At 46.5% G+C, this 20,996-nt stretch overlaps 1 protein-coding gene across 2 annotated transcripts; it reads left to right on the plus strand.

Moving 5' to 3' along the window:
* The first annotated feature begins 1,270 nt into the window (after positions 1-1,270).
* TTPAL (alpha tocopherol transfer protein like) lies at positions 1,271-18,469 on the plus strand. 2 transcript variants are annotated; one of them, XM_004318735.4, is made up of 5 exons: positions 1,271-1,385; positions 6,638-7,097; positions 10,159-10,352; positions 11,515-11,625; positions 13,760-18,469. In XM_004318735.4, the coding sequence occupies exons 2-5, from the start codon at positions 6,653-6,655 to the stop codon at positions 14,036-14,038; spliced, it is 1,029 nt and encodes a 342-aa protein (XP_004318783.1). In that variant the 5' UTR covers positions 1,271-1,385; positions 6,638-6,652; the 3' UTR covers positions 14,039-18,469. The 2 variants fall into 2 exon arrangements, with proteins under 2 accessions (XP_004318783.1, XP_073649124.1); XM_073793023.1 differs by lacking the exons at positions 1,271-1,385; positions 11,515-11,625 and adding an exon at positions 1,603-2,489.
* The last annotated feature ends 2,527 nt before the right edge of the window (positions 18,470-20,996 follow it).

Below are 20,996 nucleotides of genomic sequence, written 5' to 3' on the forward strand. Positions count from 1 at the left end.
CCTGGTGGTCCAGTGGTTAAGACTCCGTGCTCTCATTGCCGAGGGCCGAAGTTCAATCCCTGGTTGGGGAACTAAAATCCCACAAGCTGCGTGGTGTGGCCAAAACAATTTTTAAAATTAAAAAACCCCCAAAAGACCGCAGGATGCCCAGTTAAATTTGAATTTCTAATAGACAACAATTTTTTGGTATAAGTACATCCTAAAAGTTGCATACTTAAAAAGAAATTATTGTTTGTATGAAATTCAAATTTAACTGAGTCTTCTGTACTTTATCTTAGAAGTGATAGAGCCAGAGCAGGAGTGAAACCCAGGATCCTCCACCCCTACCCCCAGCCCATCTAACATCTGGCAGAAACTGTCATGTTCCTCTGGCCCACCTATGTCAGTTCCCATCTCCCTGCAACTCCTCTTGCCCCAAGGGTAGGGAAAGGAACAGATTGTTTAAGGTCATCTCCTGGATACTCCTTCGGGCTGTTGAGTCCTCCTGGACCACACAATTTCTCTCTAGAAATGGTTTAGTGTCTTTACCAAGACATTAGTATTACTCTGCTTGAAAGCGGGGCCTCAAGATCGTCTCAAAGTTGTAGCTGCACAAAATATATGGGTGGGGTGGGGCGGGGGGGGGGTTGTGCTGGGGGTTTTAATGGACTGGAGGCGGGCGCTAGTAAAGCCTTTTTCAAACTACCACTTTCTGAAAAGGACTTCATGAACCCCAAAGCAGGAAACAATTATTGAATCAATATTCCAGAGCAAGAATCATGTTACAGATGAGGAAACTAAGGCCCAAGGAGGAATGGGGACTTGCTCAAAGTCACTTGGCTAAAGACAGACAGATGTCCCCTGAATTGGAATCTTACCCTTTGGAGCAGCCAGCCCTGGTGGCAGCTCTGGTGGGGAGAATTGTGGAATGCTAATCCCAAGGTCTAGGTTTGAAACTCTATACTTCATTGATTGCGTTTCCCTTTCATAAAATAGTAGGATTCCATTTGAGGATTTAATGAGATGATGGATGTAAAACACCAGGTACATAGTTAATATGTTCTCGGAAAACAGCAGTTTCTTCCCTTCCTTCTCTGGGCCTCAGCTTCCTCATCTATACCAGCTCAACCTGGTCGTGCTCCCTGTGCCTCCCAGCCACGCTCTTCCCAGGCTCAGGTTCCACCGCGCCATCCCGGCCGCCAGGTGGGGACCGAAGGCCGGCACTTCGAGGAGATGTCGCACATGCGCACTCGCGGGCGGTGCCCCGCCTTCCAACGCTCTGCGTACGTCACTTCCGGCGCGAGCGGCCGGGCCGGCCGGGTGGGGAGTGCGGGTCGGTTCTGTGCGCGCTGCCGGACGAGGCTCCCGCCGCCGATTGACCCGCGCTCCGCCCCGTAGCCGGGCCGGTGAGTGCCCGCGAGCCGGTGTGACCCGGGGGCCAGGGAGAGGGACCCTTGAGAGGGAGGGACGACCGGAAGTGGGGCATCCGAGAGAGACCCCAGGAAATGGGGACACCTGGGGAAGGGGTGACAGCCGGAAGTGGGGGCCTCGGAAGGTGTCGACGGGACGTGGGGTCTCTGGGGCTTCAGGAACGGTGATTCCTGACCTCTTCTTGGGGTAGGATGGGAAGGAAGGTGATGCTTAAAAAAATGATAGGCTCCAGGTGGGGAAGATTCCCCGGCTTGACCCTAACAAATGGTGTTTGCACCCATCTGTGTGCCCACCCATCAATTCATTTACCAGACTGTGACTGGGTCCTGCTCTGTGGTTGATACTGCCAAGGCCCTGGAGATTAAACAGGAAGCTCTAGGTGCAGCGTAGAGCCCAGTGTGGGGCTAGATACATCCTTGCTCTGCCTCACTAGGTGTGTACCCTTGGGCCCTTATCCTCACATCATCCGCTAGTATTTACAGAGTACCATCATGGGCCAGGCACTGGGGATAGCAGTGAACGCGGCAGGCAAGTTGTCTGCCCCCATGGAATTTACATTCTAGTGGGCAGTTTCCCCCTTTGTAAACTAGGAACAGAATTAGTGCCCTCACCAAATATTGTGAAGATTAAACAAGAGATGGATGTAAAGTGCTTATCACAGTACTTGATACATGGTAAAATGCTCAAGTACATATTATCTCTTTTCATCATTCCACTATGAGTTAAATTTCATAAGGCAAAGAATTATATTGTTCATTGTTGTGTGCCCAGCACCTGTAAGCACAGTGCCTGCCACAGGTGATCAGTAATTCTTTGATAAATGAATGGATGGGTGAAACTGGCTTGGAGGAGTTTCAGGTAAACACACAAGACACTGACCTGCATTTTCTGAAAGAGATGTAGGAACCCAGTGCTGTGGAAAACGGGAGAGAGTCACCCTGGGGGAGTCAAGGAAGGCTTCGTAGAGGAGGTGACATTGAAGCTGGGCCTGGAAGGTGATGAGTTGTCTGGTTGAGAACAAATGAGGCAAGGAAATTCCAGGCAGAGGTATCAGAAATGCATGAGGTGTTCCAAGAATGGTGGGTCATTAGTTTGCTTTGGCTGACATTTCATGTGCATTGAGGGGGGAAAGGTGGGAGACAGGCTGGAGAGGGACGTTGAGGCTAGGCCTGTAGTCCGTGGATGCTACAGTCTGTCTTCTGGCTAATTACTCGATTGGGATTACAGGCATCTGTTGGTGACTGCCAGGAAAACAGAGCCCAGGGTGGGTCCTGTGAACCATGATTGTTGATCTATTCCTCACTCAGCGTACCTCCCGCCAAGCAGATGAAACTCATCCAACAAATATTTATGGAGCACAGACTGTGTCTGACACTCTCTTAAGTGCTGGGTGGGTTTAAGGTGATGAACAAGACAGATGTGGATGTTGTGCTCAAATTGCCTACAGTCGCAACAGAGAAGCGCTATGCGGAAGAGCTCCTGCAGGGGTGAGGGGAGCTCCTAACCTGGCCCGGAGTCAGAGAAGGCTTCCCGCTTTAAGCACCATCATCCCTCACCTGGATTATTGCAGTAGCTTCTAAATGGTCTCTTTGCCTCTGTTCTCATTCTCTTACAGTCCATTCTCAAGATAGCCCAGTGATCTTTTTGAAATCTGAATCCGATCATGTCAGTCTACTCAAAACCCTCCTTGACTCCCACTGAAGTCAGAGTAACTATGCTCTTACTGGCCTACAAAGCCCAGTACCAACTGGGTCCCCAGTTCCTCTCTCAATTCATCTGCCAGTATTGTCCACCTTGCGCATTTGGCTCTTGCCATACTGGCCTCCTCCCTGTTCCTTGAAAAAGCCAGGCATGGTCCTGCCTCAGGCTTTGCACTTTTTCTTCCCCCAGAATGGCTTGCTCCCTCATCTTCATCTTCTCACACATGTCACTTGGGTGAGGACTTCCCTGATCACGGTACTTAAAATTGCAAGTCCTATCCCCAGGTACTTGCAACCCCCTTGCCTCTTTTATTTCTCTCCATAGCACTTATTATCTTCTAGTAATTGCCCCCAGGGCCTGGACGAGGGCCTGGTACCTACCAAGTGCTCAATATTTGTTGAATAAATGAAGTAGCATCTAATGGGCACCGAAGGGTGAATTGGTATTGGGCAGAAGCACTGGAGGATGAGCATGCTAGGCAGAGGAAACAGGATGTGCAGAGGATAAGAAAACCACCTTTGGGAGGAAGTGAAAGAAGCTGGGTGAGGCTGGAGGTTAGAACACAAGGAACAGAGTGTGCAGACCTAAGATTTAGAGGGGGTGACCTGGTCACTGTGGCTGCCGTGGCCTGTGCAGAGACCCCAAGATGGTTCCTGCCTTCCTTGTTGAGTTCCGAGTGGGGGACCAGTGACAGCCCATGGACAAGAGCTTGGGCTTTGGAACTGGGCAGCCCTGCTGCAACCTTATTCCTGAAATATCTAAGGCAGCTGTGTTATTTTGTTTTGTTTGTTTTGTTTTTTCCTTTAATAGGTGTGTTAGTTCAGACCTTCCAAGAAGCAGACACTAGGATGAGATTAGACATGCAAGAAATTTAATGGCAGCAACACATAAAAGGGAGGGGAACTGGAGAAATCAGGGAGAGCTTCTGATAGCGATTTGAGGCCAGTCCCTGTGCCGGAGGTTTGGGCAGGAAGTCTTGGACTGCACTGTGGTTCCAGAAAAGATTCGGCCAGGCAGATAGGGAGTCCTTGATGCCTGTTCAAGGAGTCCTACGTTTCACTCAGTCATTGGCCAGGGACAGTCTGTGGAAAGTGTGCATCCACCGGATGGTGGATCCGGAGGGACAGCAGCTGGGGACACCCATCAGTTATGTTCCACCCCGACAGGAGATCTGATCAGTTTCACAGCCGCCATGCTAAGTCACATGTGGATATGGTAAAAAATTTAACAGTACAGTAAAGAGTCTCTTTCTCTCTCCTTAAATGTCCAGTGTCTAGTTCTGTTCCCTAGAGGGAACCATGGTTAACAGTTTTCTTGTACTTCCTTCCAGAAATTTCAGGTGCATTCACAAGTATATATGCATATATTTTTAAAATGTAAATGCAAGTCTTTTTTTTTTTAATTGGGGTATAGTTGCTTTACAATGTTGTGTTAGTTTCTGCTGTACAGTGAAGTGAATCAGCTATATGTATACATATATCCCCTGTTTTTTGGATTTCCTTCCCATTTAGGTCACCACAGAGCATTGAGTAGAGTTCCCTGTGCTATACAGCAGGTTCTCATTAGTTATCTGTTTTATGCATATTAGTGTATATATGTCAATCCCAATATTCCAATTCATCCCACCCCCCCACCTTGGTTTCCATATGTTTGTTCCCTATGTCTGTGTCGCTATTTCTGCCTTGCAAACAGGTTCATCTGTGCCATTTTTCTAGATTCCACATATATGCATTAATAAACAATATTTGTTTTTCTCTTTCTGACTTACTTCTCTCTGTATGACAGTCTCTAGGTCCATCCACGGCTCTACAAATGACCCAATTTCGTTCCTTTTCATGGCTGAGTAATATTCCATTGTATATATTTACCACATCTCCTTTATCCATTCATTTGTCGATGGGCATTTAGGTTGCTTCCATGACCTGGCTATTGCAAGTCATGCTGCAATGAACTTTGGGGTGCAGGTGTCTTTTTGAATTATGGTTTTCTCAGGGTATGTACCCAACAGTGGGATTGCTGGGTCATATGGTAATTCTATTTTTAGGTTTTTTAAGGAACCTCCATACTGTTCTCCATAGTGGCTGTATCAATTTACATTCCTACCAACAGTGCAAGAGGATTCCCTTTTCTCCACACCCTCTCCAGCATTTATTGTTTTTTGTAGATTTTTTGATGATGGCCATTCTGACTGGTATGAGGTGATACTTCATTGTAGTTTTGATTTGCATTTCTCTAATAATTAGTGATGTTGACCATCTTATGTGCCTCTTCGCCATCTGTATGTCATCTTTGGAGAAATGTCTATTTAGGTCTTCTGCCCATTTTTTGATTGGGTTGTTTGTTCTTTTGATATTGAGCTGCATGAGCTGTTTGTATATTTTGGAGATTAATCCCTTGTCCATTGCTTCATTTGCAAATACTTTCTCCCATTCTGAGGGTTGTCTTTTCGTCTTGTTTATGGCTTCCTTTAAATGCAGGTCTTTTTTTCACACTTTTCTGCAACTGCTTTCTTTTTCCTTAACGTGTCAATTCATAAAGATCTGCCTAATTCCTTTTCACGACTGAATAGTATTCCACTCATATGGTAATATTATTTAACCAGTCTCCAGCTGGGTGATGTAGGTAGTATTTCCAGTCTTTTGCCATTATAATCAATACTTGTAACAATCATCCTGGTGTGCATATTTTGCACACACATACAAGTACATGTCCTAGAAATGGAATGCTGGGCCAAAGGTATGTGTTTTTTTTTAACTGAAGTATAGTTGATTTACAATGTTTCAGGTTTACAGCAAAGTGATTCAGTTATACATATATATCTATTCTTTTTCAGATTCTTTTCCATTAACAGGGTATTATAAGATACTGAATATAGTTCCCTGTGTAGGTCCTTGTTGTTTATCTATATTATAAACAGTAGTGTGTATCTGTTAATCCCAAATTCCTAATTTATCCCTCCCCCTCTTCCCCCTTTGGTAACCGTAAGTTTGTTTTCTGTCTGTGAGTCTATTTCTGTTTTGTAAATAAGTTCATCTGTATCACTGTTTTAGATTCCACATACAAGTGATATCATATGATACTTGTAAGGGTATGTGGTTTGAAATCTTCATAGATATTGACAAACTACCCTATGTCAATTTATTCTCCCACCAACAGCAAGCATACCAGAGGACCTGTTTTGCATTTTTGCTAATCTGAATTTCAAAGGTGTTTTAGTTTGCATTTCTTTAATTACAAGTCAGGTTGAGCACCTGTTCATACCTCTGTGAGCAAGGCCAGTGTGTTTGATAAGGGGTGTGTGCATCCTGCTCTAGCTGCCTGGGTGCCTCTGCGGAGATTCTTCCTTCATGCCGTCTGGGGCTGGGCTTGGGCACGTGGTTCAGATACTCCTCCAGTCAAGAACCACTGCTCTGAGGTTCTTGGCTTGACAAAAATCGTCTCTGCCCCCCTCCCTCGTGCTGCTCTCTGATTTGGAATGAGCGGTGCTGGGCTTTCTCCACATCACGCAGGGCTTCTGTTTTTGCAGGGATCCTGGGAGCTAATGTCAGAAGAAAGTGACTCTCTGAGAACCAGCCCTTCCGCGGCCTCACTTTCGGAAAGTGAGCTGCCGCCGCCCCCCGCACGCACCGGCTATGTGTGCTCGCTGACCGAGGACCTGGTGGCCAAAGCCAGGGAGGAACTGCAGGAGAAGCCAGAATGGAGGCTCCGCGATGTCCAGGCCCTCCGGGACATGGTGCGCAAGGAGTGCCCGAACCTGAGCACCTCCCTCGAGGACGCCTTCCTGCTGCGCTTCCTCCGAGCCCGCAAGTTTGACTACGACCGGGCCCTCCAGCTCCTGATCAACTACCACAGCTGCCGGAGAAGCTGGCCCGAAGTCTTCAACAACCTGCGGCCCTCGGCCTTGAAAGAGGTCCTGGCTTCCGGATTCCTCACTGTACTGCCCCACACCGACCCCAGGGGCTGCCACATCCTCTGCCTCCGTCCAGGTACCACCCTCACCGTCTCTGGGGGTGGGGCGTGGGTACAGCTTGGGATGCGTCTGCTCAGCGCCCTCTCTCTCTTTCTTATTCCCTTTTGTCCCCTCCTTGCCTTAGTCAGGGCTCATATATATATATATATATATATATATGTACACACACACGTATATATATTTATTTGGTTGTGGGTCTTAGTTGCAGCGCGGGCTCCTTAGTTGTGGCATGCAAACTCTTATTTGCGTCATGCATGTGGGATCTAGTTCCCTGACCAGGGATCGAACCCAGGCCCCCTGCATTGGGAGCATGGAGTCTTATCCACTGAGCCACCAGGGAAGTCCCAGTCAAGTCTCTTTTGATCGAAAGAGAACAAAACCCTGCTCTACCGGCTTAAGACAAAAGGGAGGATTTAGTCTAAGGAGATGGAAGCACAGCACCACAGATCTGAAGGAACACGGCTCTTGCCGGGCCCAGGAGCCAAGACCCAGAATCCAATTCATTCCCCCATCAGGAACTAAGCCCGCCATTCTCCCTGTCTCTGCTTCTGACTGTCTGTCAGTCTGTGTGTCTCTCTGGACCACATCTCTGCTGCCCTTTGCACATCTTCCTCACACTTCTGTCCGTGGACTGGCTTCTGCTCCCTCAGTACACCCCTCAGCTCCCAGGTTTACCTGGCCACCCAACTAAGTTCTTTCAATGCAAATTCCAGATTTCTAGGGTTGGGAATCTGGTGGGCTGAGAAAGCGACCCTGGTCATCGTGTACAAGCGGGGCTGCCAGGACACCCCGCCTCAGCTCCCACCCTTTCACTCCTTAGTGAGCACATGAGATACAGATATCAGTGAAAGGGTCTGGGCTGGGCAGATGCCTGGAAAGGTATCTGCCTACCACGTGCCTCCTCTGTCCTCTCCGCGCTCCCTCTGCTTTGTTAAGCCCTTGAAAGTATTCACTTTAGATTCACTTTCAGATCTCAGCACTGCATGATGGTAATCGGGACACCTGGCATTTCTTTGGCACAGTAGTTTTCAACAGAGGCACCTCCCCCTGCCCAGAAGCATTTAGAAATGCGTGGGAACATTTTTTTGGTTGACACAACGACCGAGGTGTCCTAGAACTCAAGCCTTCTGATTCTTTGTCCTCTTCTCCTCCCTGACACCAAATGCATTATAAACTCTGGAGAGTCCTCCACTCTGCCCCCAACCTCAACATTTTCCATCAGAGCAGAACTGAAAAGAAAATGTGAAAGTAAGATTGCTGTGTTCTTCCCAAGCACGCTGGGAACATGAGAACCTGCTGACTGCCCTTTCTGCTCATGCATACAAATGCCTCTGGAAACTGATGCGAGTGGAAGCGGCAGGGCACCTTCCTCTGCCTGCAGGCCCCACGTTGCCACTTCCTTTAGTCCTTTACCAAACCCTTTTGGTAGACTAAACCACATTCTCTTGAGCCATTACTGTGTACCAGGCACAGTGTTAACTGCTTTGCCTGCCGTTTTCGGTGCTTTCCAAAATGAGGGGCGTTCATTTTAAAATAAGCAATGCGATGGAGACGTCAGGGCACCAAGAAACCTAGGAACCAGTCAGCGAGAGTTTCTGTTCCTCCTCTGTGCTCACCTCATACGAATAAACGGAAACAGTCAGATATTACCACACTGGTTTCACCCCTTTGCTTGTGTGGTTTGAACTCTTTGCTCGTGTGATGGATTTTTTTCCCCATATGTCTGCAGCAGGTCTGGATCCCTCCCCACCGACTCCACATTTTAGCAGGAGGCAGATACAGATTTTGTTCTTAACTAGGTATTGGCTTTGCCTTTTTATAAGCTCTTTTGAGACATATGTGATTGAAAAGGATGATAGCCAGTTACGTAGAAGCAGGTTCAATTGGCAGCAACATCAAACAACAAGCTGGCATAATTTTTGGACAAAGGTTTTTTCATAGGAATTTTGCACATATCACAAATCCCATTGGTGGCAATCCTGTGGAGTTTTTTTCTTCTTTTAATATTTATTTATTTATTTATTTGGTTGCACTGGGTCTTAGTTGTGGCATGTGAACTCTTAGTTGCGGCATGCATGTGGGATCTAGTTCCCTGACAAAGGATCGAGCCTGGGCCCCCTGCATTGGGAGCGCAGAGTCTTAACCACTGCGCCACCAGGGAAGTCCCCCTGTGGAGTTTCACCTTTGTAAGAAAGAGACACTGAGATGTTAGTGGGATTTTCTTGAGAATAGTGGTTAACACTCAAAAGTTGTCCTTTTCATCTTTTCCCCAAAGAGAGAAAGACTCCTCGATCATATGGGGAACATTAAAGGAGCATCCAGCCTGGAAAGGGGGATTTGCTCAGACAACAGCATTGGAAGGCCATCTCCACCTCTGCTGTCCTCAGTCTGGGCTTCATTCTCAGACCAGCTCTTGCCTCATGGGGTCCCTGAGTCTCAGGCTCCCAGCCTCACCACTACAAGAAAGAAGAGAGATCTTCTGTTTCCAAAGGGCCAAGGTCCCAGAATTGAGTCCCCATGGTTCTGCTTGACCTGGCTTGGATCACATGCTTGTGGCCAGGAGGTTATAATACCCGTATTGGCCAAGCCCAGCTTTGGACCCAGGAGTGAAGTCCGTTTACCCAAACTGTATGGCTAGCATGGGAAGGGGTAGTTCCCTAAGGAAAATCAGGGTGGTCTCATGAAGATAAGGGGACTTGTGATGGCAGAAGGTGCAGATGTCCATGAAGCCAGTATTGTTATCCTATTCTATGTATGGGATAATATGTAGGCCCATGGTGAGAAGGTAACTTGCCCAAGGTCACACAACTAGTAAGATTCAAACCCCCGCATGTGTCTGACTTCAGAACTCACTGTTTCATCCTCACCACTCAATTGCATTTCCATTTCAGAATGTGCTGCTATGTTTGGAGTTAAGAAACATCAGCTACCACTTAGAGATCTAAATAGTCATGCCAGTAGAATTCTATCTTTTCCATTTTTAAACAATAGTTTTAGGAAGGAGATAAATCGTAGCCTGTCTGATTAGTTGTTTGTGTTCATTTCTGTAACATACTGTCCATCTCTTATGACCTTAGACAGATGGATCCCGAGCAACTATCCAATTACCGAAAATATCCGAGCCATATACCTGACGTTAGAAAAACTCATTCAGTCTGAAGAAACCCAGGTGAATGGAATTGTAATTCTTGCAGACTACAAAGGAGTGAGCTTATCAAAGGCATCTCATTTTGGCCCTTTTATAGCCAAAAAGGTGATTGGCATCCTTCAGGTATGGCCCCTGTGTGTCGTGTGCCTGTCCTGTCCTGTGGCTGTTTGGTTTCCCCAGGGCCCTGTCCACTTACCTCTAATTCCACCTGATACACAAACCCCACCTCCTCTCCACAGTCAGAACAATAGAAAAGCATTATGGGAAGAAACGTAAAAGTCCAATTCACCACTCATTCTCATCAGGGTCTCCAGTAGTTTCTAGGCAAGATCAGCTTTAGGGTAAGAGTCCAAAAAACAGAGAAATGCTCTCTGCTTTTTTTTTTTTTTTTTGGTACAGAAGGCAGAGAAATTCTCAACAAACGAAACTGAGGTTTCTGCTGAAGTGATGGAACCTCTCCTCCTTTCTGTGGGACCTGGGCATTGGGAGCCCTGTTGGGCTGTTTTGGTCAGATGCTTTCACACCTCATGTTCTGTGTTTCAGAACTCAAGTCTCTGGGAACCATAAAGTTCCTTACACACCAGTAGTGTGTGAAATGGTTTGCACATGCAAAGCACTTTTTTTTAAAAATTGAAGTATAGTTGATTTACAATATTATGTTAGTTTAAGGTGTACAGCACAATGATTCAGTATTTTTATAGATTATACTCCATTAAAAGTTATTACAAAATAATGGCTATAATTCCCTGTGCTGTGCAGTATATCCTCGTAGCTGCAAAGCACACTTACAGTCTTTATAACCCATTCAGTCCTTCAGGGAATCCTCTGAAATAGACAAGGCAAGAATTATCTTTCCTTGTTGAAAGGAAACCGAGACCTTCAGGATGTAGCCTGGCCTGCGCCTCCCAGCTCTCGCAGGTTGGAGCTTTGTTCTGACCCAGCCCGTGGGGTGCTGCCTCCCATGAGCTCTGGAGGTTCAGTGACACCACGATTCTCCTCAGTGGTGTGTTTGAGCCACTACTGCACACCAGACTGATTATTTAAGCCTTTAAATGTCACCTCTGGTCATTATCAGAAATGTGAATCCTGGCTTTGAGACAATACTTTGGCTTTCCTTAGCGTCCACTCTTCTTTGCAGATTCAGGTGTAAGGATAATTCATTTGGATCAGTGGTTTTCTAGTCCTGTATGATGATCTGGGGGACAAAAAAAAGTTCCCAGGCTGTGGTAATGGACAGTTTCCAGATGCTCCACAGGTTCTAACACCCCCTTCCCTTCCCCCACAGGATGGTTTCCCCATTCGGATAAAAGCAGTCCATGTAGTGAACGAACCTCGAATATTTAAAGGCATTTTTGCCATCATAAAACCGTTTCTGAAGGAGAAAATAGCAAACAGAGTAAGTGATGATCCTATCGACTTAAGATACTTCAATTTTTTTTTAATGCTGCCTTTTTTGTGACATCTATAAATTTATTGTGATGACAGTAAACTTAGCGTATTATTCTTGCCCTGGGACTACTGATTTGGAAAGTGCAAGGTTACAGATAAAATAAATGAACACTCCTTTCTGTGAGGGGGAGATGAAATTAATGAGAATATAATATTTGCCAGTGGAGAGAGCAGAACTAGGATTGTTATAGTAGGAACGTCCCTGCTCTGTGATCATTTAGACTTTTTAATATCCTGGCCTGGGCATTGTGAACCAACATTGTGTTTTATGTGTAAGAGGACATGGCAAAGGGTAGTCACTGGGCAGGTAGTTAAAAAGAGTCATGTCAATTTCTTTTTTTTTTTTTTAATACATTTATTTATTTTTGGCTGTGTTGGGTTTTCGTTGCTGTGCGCGGGCTCCTCATTGTGGTGGCTTCTCATGTTGCGGAGCACGGGCTTCAGTAGTTGTGGCATGCGGGCTCAGTAGTTGTGGCACATGGGCTTAGTTGCTCCACAGCATGTGGGATCTTCCCGGACCAGGGCTCGAACCCGTGTCCCCTGCATTGGCAGGCGGATTCTTAACTACTGCACCACCAGGGAAGCCCGGCAATTTCTTACTACAACTCCTTGGGCTTTAAAAATGCTATTTAAGCCTTTCCACTTACCTAAATTGTGGTCTTGCTCGTAGTTTGTGGAGTAATTCAAGGTTTATGAGATCTGTGAGTTTTTAGTTTAATTCTTATTTAAGAAAGGATAGATGTCACTTTCAAAGACAGTCTTCCTCTCTGACCCTGAAGAGCCACTTCTCTTTCAACTTTTCCCAGGATCACGATTGAAATGTGGTGGGTGGTATTTTTCTCCTTCTTTCCTAGGCCTGGGAACATGGTTCTGGTCACTCAAATATTCTTGAATTTTGTTCTCTTTTTCAAAGAGGAAACATATAGAGAATCTCAAGTGTGTAAGCGAGGGAACTTAAAATCCAGATCCAGATTCCCAGGCCCTTTCCCTGAAGATTTTAACTCATCAGTTCGGGGATGGAGCCCAGGATCTATGCTTTTAAAATCTCCTTAGGTGATTCTGATACATGGTTAGGTTTGAGAACCTCTGATTTAGTGGCCTCCCTACCTGGGTTTGAACCCATGTTGGTTCCTGGAGCTCCCATTTGGAACCTGCTTTTACCAAAGCAGCTTTGGAAGAGGTCTTTTACATCTGTGAAATGACCTTACTGGTGGCCCACAATCTTGTTCACTTGGTCCTTCGTATGTTCGTTCATTCACTCAAAAATATGTTTTGATCAACTACTCTGTGCAAGTATGTTCTCGATGAACAAAACAGACCAAAATCTCTGCCCCCAAAATCCCTCTCATTCTAGAAAGAGACACAGACGATGGATTACATATGCTATCTAGGATAAGGATGTGCTAAGTGCTATGGAGAAAAATAAAGCAGAGAACGGGGACGGTGGGTGCTGGAAGTGGGGAAGGGGTTGTAGTATTCAACAGGGTAGTTAGAAGTGGTGTCACTGAGAAGCTGGCGTTTGAGCAAAGACTTGAAAGCAATGAGGGAGTGAACCTTACAGTGATCTGGGGGACCCTGAGATGGGAGTGGCTTGGGGGAGCAGCAGGGGCAGGTGGTAGGAGTGGGAGGCAGAGGGGTAACAGGGGCCAGGTTGTGTGGGCCATCGTAGGGAGTCCAGCTTTTAGTCTGAGTAACGTGGAAACGGGAAGCTTGTACATATTACAGGAGTGACTTGATCCGACGCATGTTGAAAAGTGTTTAGATCGTGGTGGGACAAGGGTGTGAACACAGAGACGAGTGAGGAAGCTGTTGTAGGAATCCAGGTAAGAAGGGATGGTGGCCTGGTACCATTAGGGTGGCAGGGAAGGGCTAGAATTCCGGATGCATTTCCTTATACCCCTTACCAGCCAGCAGGATATGGGGTGTAAGGAAAAGAGGATTAAGGATCCTCAAGCTTTTCGAGGAACTGGGTAGAGTTGGCATCAACTGTTCCTTTATTCATTCAACAGATATTCGTTTGAGCACCTCCTGAGTTACTGGTTAACCTAAGGACGTGTGTGCTTTCCTTTCATCCTCTGTAGTTTTTCCTTCATGGGTCTGACCTGAACTCTCTCCATTCAAACCTTCCAAGAAACATTCTCCCCAAGGAGTATGGGGGCACGGCCGGAGAGCTGGACATCACCGCCTGGAACGCGGCGCTGCTGGCCTCGGAGGAGGACTTTGTGAGGGAGTTCTGCCAACCTGGCCCTCCCTGCGACAGCATCCTGGGCCAGGCCTTGCCGCCCGAGGGGCTGAGCCCAGAGGCGCCGTGTGATGACTCCATGCGGGCTGTGAAATCACAGCTGTACTCCTGCTACTAGCCAGTCCCCTGTGAATGTCACCATCTTTAAAACCTTTTCTTCTTTCTTTGGAGAGGTCCAAGGAGAATTTGAGGAGCCATGGATTGTCTTGCTCCTTGTAACAGAACTGCAGCGTGGAGGGAAAGCCTGTAGGGCTCTGAGGTACGCCGCGGGGTGAGGCTTTGGTTACTTGAATGACTCCTATGGAACACATGGAGAAAGCTCCCCCAGCGATTCCAAACGTTTGGAATCCCAGTGTGCAGCCCTTCATCTGAAGCCGTATCTGGTTTTGACACAGCTCAAAGCAAGAAAAATCAGGACCAAAGTTCACTCTGATCCCACGTTCTAAGAGAAAACAACCTGATTGGCCAGTCAGCACACACCTATGAAACAGTTTGACCAAGGCTGCAAAGTGGCCACACGTGAGACAATGGGAGTTTGTGTTCTTCACATGAAGCCTAACTGCAGACCTCTGTGCTCATCAAGAAACTTGAAGTGTTAGTCCATCACTGGGTCTGGAAAGCACCTTCACTGAATCATGCGAGCACCCAGACCGAAGCAGCACCTCCTGATCAACTTCAGGAGCCACGGACCTCACGGACCTCTGGGATTCGTGGGTTGAATCTTGCAATAGAAAAAGTTTTCCCAAACCCATAAAGCCTTAGGTCTGGTTCTCAGTGGAATCATACATGATCCTAGATGTATGTGATTTGACTCAACCTAAAAGACTGGATGCCAGGCCTGTGTAGCTAAAAGAATTCTGGGGGCTTCCCTGGTGGTGCAGTGGTTAAGAATCCGCCTGCCAACGCAGGGGACACGGGTTCAAGCCCTGGTCCAGGAAGATCCCACATGCCGCGGAGCAGCTAAGCCCGTGTGCCACAGCTACTGAAGCTGCGCTCAAGACCCTGCGAGCCACAACTACTGAGCCCGCGTGCCACAACTACTGAAGCGCACACGCCTAGAGCCCGTGCTCTGCAACAAGAGAAGCCACCGCATTGAGAAGCCCGTGCACTGCAACGAGGAGTAGCCCCTGCTAGCCACAATTAGAGAAAGTCCACGTGCAGCAACGAAGACCCAACGCAGTCAAAAATAAATAAATTTATTTTAAAAAATAAAATAAAAGAATTCTGGCCTAAGAATTAAGAGACCTGGGCCTCAGCTTTCTCATCTGTAAAATGAGGCTGAATGAAGTGATCCTGAGGGCCCTTTTGGCTACTACCGAGGTTCTGGGATTTGGTTTAGTGATTGATTGAACGTTAGACGTCAGTTTTCTGCCTAGAAAGAGGACTCTCTAGATACCAGTGGTTGGATCCTGTTTTTCTTAGTACGCCTGGGCCTTTCCAAGAGGGAGGTGTCATTTTTTGGCCCTGCCTTTAAAGAAACAGTGGACTGAGCAATCCCCATTTTCTTTTCATGGTGAGGGTTAAACTTGAAAAGGATGGCCTTTGTGAGGGCAGGTGAGATGCCCAGAATCTTGGATGAATTCCTTCCATTCCTGAGACTCGGGGGTATATTTTAAACCTGGCAACGGTGAATGGTTAACTTCCTTGGGATTCTTAGATTTTGGCTTCTGGAAATGAACGCAAGGGCAAGTTATTCTGGGACCTCCACCCTCACCCCCTGCCACCCCAGCCCACTTGAGTTTCTCTCTCGTGTTCAGCCAGACTGAATGTTAGTTCTGCATTTCAGCACTTTAGACCCTTTCTGTCAAGAATTTAGCCTTAGCCCACGCATCAAATTAAGTGGTTCATCTGACAGCTTTTGACCTATTTCCCTTCATATTCATTCCATGCAAATGGTGGTGTTAAAAAGTGACAAGTGGGACTTCCCCTTCCCTGGCGGTCCAGTGGTTAAGACTCCACGCTTCCAGTGCAGGGGGCACTGGTTAGATCCCTGGTCGGGGACCTAAGATCCCATATGCTGCGTGGTGTGACCAAAAAAAAAAAAAGTGACAAGTACCACACGTTGTGTGTGTACCTTCTCCATGCATCTGTTAGAGCAGCAGGCAAGGTGGATGGCTCAGTTAGGATTAGAACAGTCCTCTGAAATTCAAAGGCCAGTCAGGTGTTAATAAGCTGTTCATCTCTCTAGCACTTTTAAAAATGTCTGGAGAAGTTGTTGGTGGAAATAACTTACCTCATTAGTGCCAGTTCTAGGGAGAATTCTTTTCACCGTAGATGCTAACCCTGGATGTTCTAGGGACCTGGCTGAGAGGGAAATGTCAAAATGCATACCCCTGGCTGCCTGTAGTCCCATCTGACAATGACAGTGTGACCAGCATTGCTGGAAAGGTCTAAATAGGACAAGTGGGATGGCTATAGTAGAGGGTTCAGAACTCAACTGCCTGGATGGGAGAGTTGGTTAGAGGCTTTCTTAGGTCCCAAAGAGGATAGAGTGATTAAAAAACAAAACAAAAAGGTTAGACATGAATCGTTCAAGTTTCCAGGGTTTAAACTGTGCATTGCATTGCTGGCCAATTGCCTTTGTCTACATGTCTTAACTTAGGGATGACCAAGCTCACATAGAGAAATTTCTCAAAGACCAGGAAGGATGTTGCCCTTTTCCCAGGCCTTCCCAGTTGGATCAGGGAGCTGTTTCATTCAGCTTCTGAAAGGAGTCAGAGCCAAGGGTTATCTACCTTCTGGAGCTGCTGTGTTTTATGTTGGCTCCAGAGAGATCAAATGGTTTGGGCACCTCAGGAGGTTTGAACCAAGCTGTGAAACCAGGACCTCCCTGGGTGGAGAACACGGTGGTCTCCACATGGCTTCACCAGGCGTCTGTGTGAAGTTGCCCCAGGCAGGGCAGGGGAATGACCACAGGCGCATGCTGGGAGCTTCACTCAGCAGTGAGGGCACAGCGATGGAGCAAGTAGTTGAACACCTGGAGAACTGTGAGTGTTCTCCTTCACGGAAAAGTTTTGATCCATTTCACAAACACCTGAAAATGAACTTTTCCCACAATTCCAGGTAGCATGGCATAGGTAAGGGAAAGGAATAGTAAACCAGGAGACCCGAGTTCCAGCTTTACTTTGCCACATGGCCTCAGATCAGCCACCAAACATCCCTGGATCGTCACACGATAAGGGTGTCTACACTCGGAGCTCTGAACCCTCTGTTCCTGGCATGAGAGGCTTTGTTCTTTTTTTCCCTGCATCTGGGTGATTCTTTAGGAAATTTAGGACTGAATGAACTGACCCTAAAGCTTCCAAATGAATCTGTAAGCTTGAGAAATTTGGGGGGGGGGGTGCATGTTCTTCCTCTCTTCTACATAGAATTCTGGAAAATTGTGCCTCTTCCTGGAATCCTGTTCTACCTTCACAGCCAGAGACTGGAAGAAATCTACAGAAATAGCCCTAAGTGCAACCCTGGCTTCCCCTCTTGAGTTTATTTGCTCTTGGCAAAGGTGGCTTCAGTTCCCTAGTACTTCATCCCGCTTTCACAAGGAGCCGCCGGTCCTTAGAGGTTTACAGACACTTCAGTTCGCAAGATACTACATTTTTGCCAGAAATAGAGCCAGGGTAATAAGAGAGATTTTCCTGGAATTCCTATGAGATATTGAGCCTTTCAGAATTTTTCCTGAGTGGGCAGCTGCTTTAAATGCCATCTGATCCTCAGATCAGTCACGGGATTGCTTTTTCATTTGGGTAGCACCGCATTTTAAGGTGTTCCTTTGACACCTCTTCTTTCATTTAGGAAGTAAAATGTTCGCTAAGGTAATGATGTAAGTATGGCTGTCCCATGGCATGAGAGGTGTGGAGATAGCAAACGGAAACATATCGACTGTTCAGGAAAGATGTCAGTTCTGGTCATCCTTTTCGGTATTGGGATCTGTGAATTTTGTTAATCTCAAGTAAATTCCCTTCTGCTCTCCTGACTCAGAAATGGTTTTCTTGAAATACAAGTATTAAACAACATCAGATACAAGTATTAAACAACGATAAATATTCTTCCTTTATAGAGCTTGCTCCATGGGAAGGCCCAGGGTGATTTGTGGATGGAGATGCTAGTGACCTTTTTTCCTCTTTGCCAATTAGCTGCTTTTCCTTTCATTTTACAGGGCGCCATGTTTAGTTGGGCAGTTAAGTAGCTGCCATTGGGATTCTTGTGGATATGCCTCGGCCTCTTGGTATATCAGCTGGGAACCCGTTACAAGTGAAATACTTGAAAATTCTCTGGGGCCAAGAGCCTCTGACACCACTCTGAACGGGTGAGAGGTGGACTAATTTTGTGACCAGACTGGGGCACCATTTTGGCCACTGGTCGCATTCCTCGCTTCAAACTGAAATTCAGTTTGGCTTCAAGTATAGGGACACATGGTGGTGGATACATCTACTTCAGTGTTTGTTTTGATCAAAAGTTTATTTTTCTAGTGCATTTTCTAAGTCAAAATGGTGAAAACATGTAATTTTAGTATGCATGACTGGGTCTTAAATAAAAATCTCTGTAAGGTTGAGTGTGTGTGGAGTTCTTTTGTGACAGTGGCAGTTTGGGTAAAGGTTCTGAGGGTTTATTCTTCACGGTACACAGTGGCCTGGGCAGAGCCTCTTTCCTGGGGAGGCCGGCAGGGGCGCTGTGGCAGCACGTGCATTCTCTAGACCCTGGGCTGGCTGCCTCTGAAGATCGTGTGCAGTGAGAAGACACCAATGTCAAGAAAAGGGGTGGAGCTAGATGCCCACAGTGATAGATACGCAAGCTTTTCGTTTCACGAGGCCCAGGTATGCTTCCCAGACTGGCCTTGAACCCTGACAGCTAACGATTCCTGAGTGTGGGCTGGGTATCCATCGTGTTAAGCGCTTCACATACAAAATCTCATTGAATCTTCAAGCACCCTTAATGAAATAGTATTATTGCCCCTGTGGGGAAAGTGAGGCACAGAAAAGTTAAGCTAGCTTGCCCAAGGACACACAGCTAGTTAAGTAGCATTGGGATTCAAGGTCAGGCAGTGTGACTGCAGCTCACGATTTCCTCCTGATGGCTGGAGCCAGGCTGAGCAGTTAGTTAGCCCACAGACAGACCACAGAAAGAAGGAAGGTATTTTATCGTGAGAAAGTGTCAAGTTTAAAAACTGGCTTGTTTTCTGGCTTCTTAGAAAATATAAAGCAGAAGTTCTTAACCTCTGAGACCCAAGTTGTAACTGAACATTTTATTCTGGAAGCACCTGTAAGTAAACCCAATTCCTTGAGGGGTGACTAGGGTGTGGCTTCATCATCTCTGGTCCCATGCTGCTTAGCTGTTTCTCTAAGCTAATGGCTTCTTCTCTGCCCCCTATTCATCTCCCCAGAGGAGACAGAAGCTAGGTCCCCGTCTGTGTTGGGTCTGGTGTGTTGGTGATGGGTCAGTTGAGAAATACTCAGGATATCCATACACTTACTGTTGGCTTTTGATGATGCCAACAGTAAGTACTTACACTGCAACATACCAGCTCTTCAGGGCAGCCTTCTCTAAGGAACTTAGTCTGTTTCTCACATCTGGAAAGATGAAGCTAATGGCTCCAATCCTTTCTACCTCACAACAGTGTTAAAAGGATCAACTTAGGTACTTTACAAGCCACAGGAGTGATTTTCCATGTTATGAGTCAGCACTTCTGCTTTCTCTTGTAAAACACCTCTTAGTTTCCCCAGCACCCACTCCTCACAGTACTGGTTCAGCACTTCTATATAATCAGTGGCCCCAAATGTTTCATGTTATTGCATTTAAAGCTGGTGAGTAATAAAATCCTTTAGGGTACTACTTTTCTGGAAAAAAAATTTTTTTAACCAAATGTTCACTCTCTTATCTGATAAGGTGCCAGTACCTTGGGATACAGTGACCCAGTGAGGTAGCAGTTATTGCCTTTAGGGAGCTACTAGCTTTCCTTCATTAGTGATGCGTTTAGAGAGCCAGCTGGCTCCCCTACATGTCTCTAGGCAGTCTCTAGTTTATCTTGTCTCCTACATCCTTATGGGCCAAGGGAAATTGGGGTCTAATTGGAAAAAATCAAGCCCTGGGTTTGTTTCTCTGCTTTGCCTCTTACTAAGTACCTGTGGGCAAGACACTAACTTCTCTACACCTTGGTTTGATCTATAAAAGGGGGAGAACCATCAGCACCTTACAGGGCTGTAGATAATGTCTGTTCATTGCTTGGTACATGTTGCTATTTTGGGGTAGCTCTCATTTTTCTTCACCTGAGGCTATAGGCATCACGTGGCTTGAGTCATTCAGCAGTAATTAGGAGACCACTGAGTAGGCTGCCTGATTTGGGCTCCTAGCTAACAGGATGGATAGACAAACGCACAAGTGTAAAGAGATGAACAGCAGCTCCCATTAATAAGCGTAAGCCTGGCATCTGCCATCAATCCACAGAGATCAAATGCATGAGTCATATTACTGGATACTCACTTGAGCTTGACTGTGTAAAAAGAAAAATATAATCAAGCAGGACTTGGAGTGGACGAAGAAGCTCTCCTGGTTTAAATTAGGCCTCAGTCATGGTTTGGCCCAGAACATCAAAAAGCACTGAAAACCAGGTCTATGGCCGTTCTTTGGTTGTCAAGAGTTTTATTTCCCATCCAACTGAGTACCTAGCAAGAGCAACCCAGACAGGGAAATCCAACAAGGGCCTGCCTATAAGCTTTCTCCCAGCTCTAAGCATGTAATTGGCAGCCACGATGTTGCCTTTGATGAATTCCTAGCGCACACTGCTGACCTCAAAGCCAGGGACCCCAATCTGCAACAGTGGGGGACAGAGAGGCCTGTTCATGGTGATAAGACACCAGGTGACTCCTCTGGAATGGGATAACACCATGAGGTCTGAGGATTCAATACTCCCTTGCTTTATAGTATAATCCTGGGCTTACCGAAAATACTGACATATTTTATGCATGTGTATAATTCAGCACTCAACGTGTGTAATTCACTTGAGTCTTGAGTAAACTACTGGGTGTCCTAGCAACAGGCCAACTTTAACTTATTCTTAGGGTATAGCCAAGCAAAGCAGGGAC

Source organism: Tursiops truncatus, chromosome 15 (assembly GCF_011762595.2).
Source record: "Tursiops truncatus isolate mTurTru1 chromosome 15, mTurTru1.mat.Y, whole genome shotgun sequence".
Classification (NCBI taxonomy): Eukaryota; Metazoa; Chordata; class Mammalia; order Artiodactyla; family Delphinidae; genus Tursiops; species Tursiops truncatus.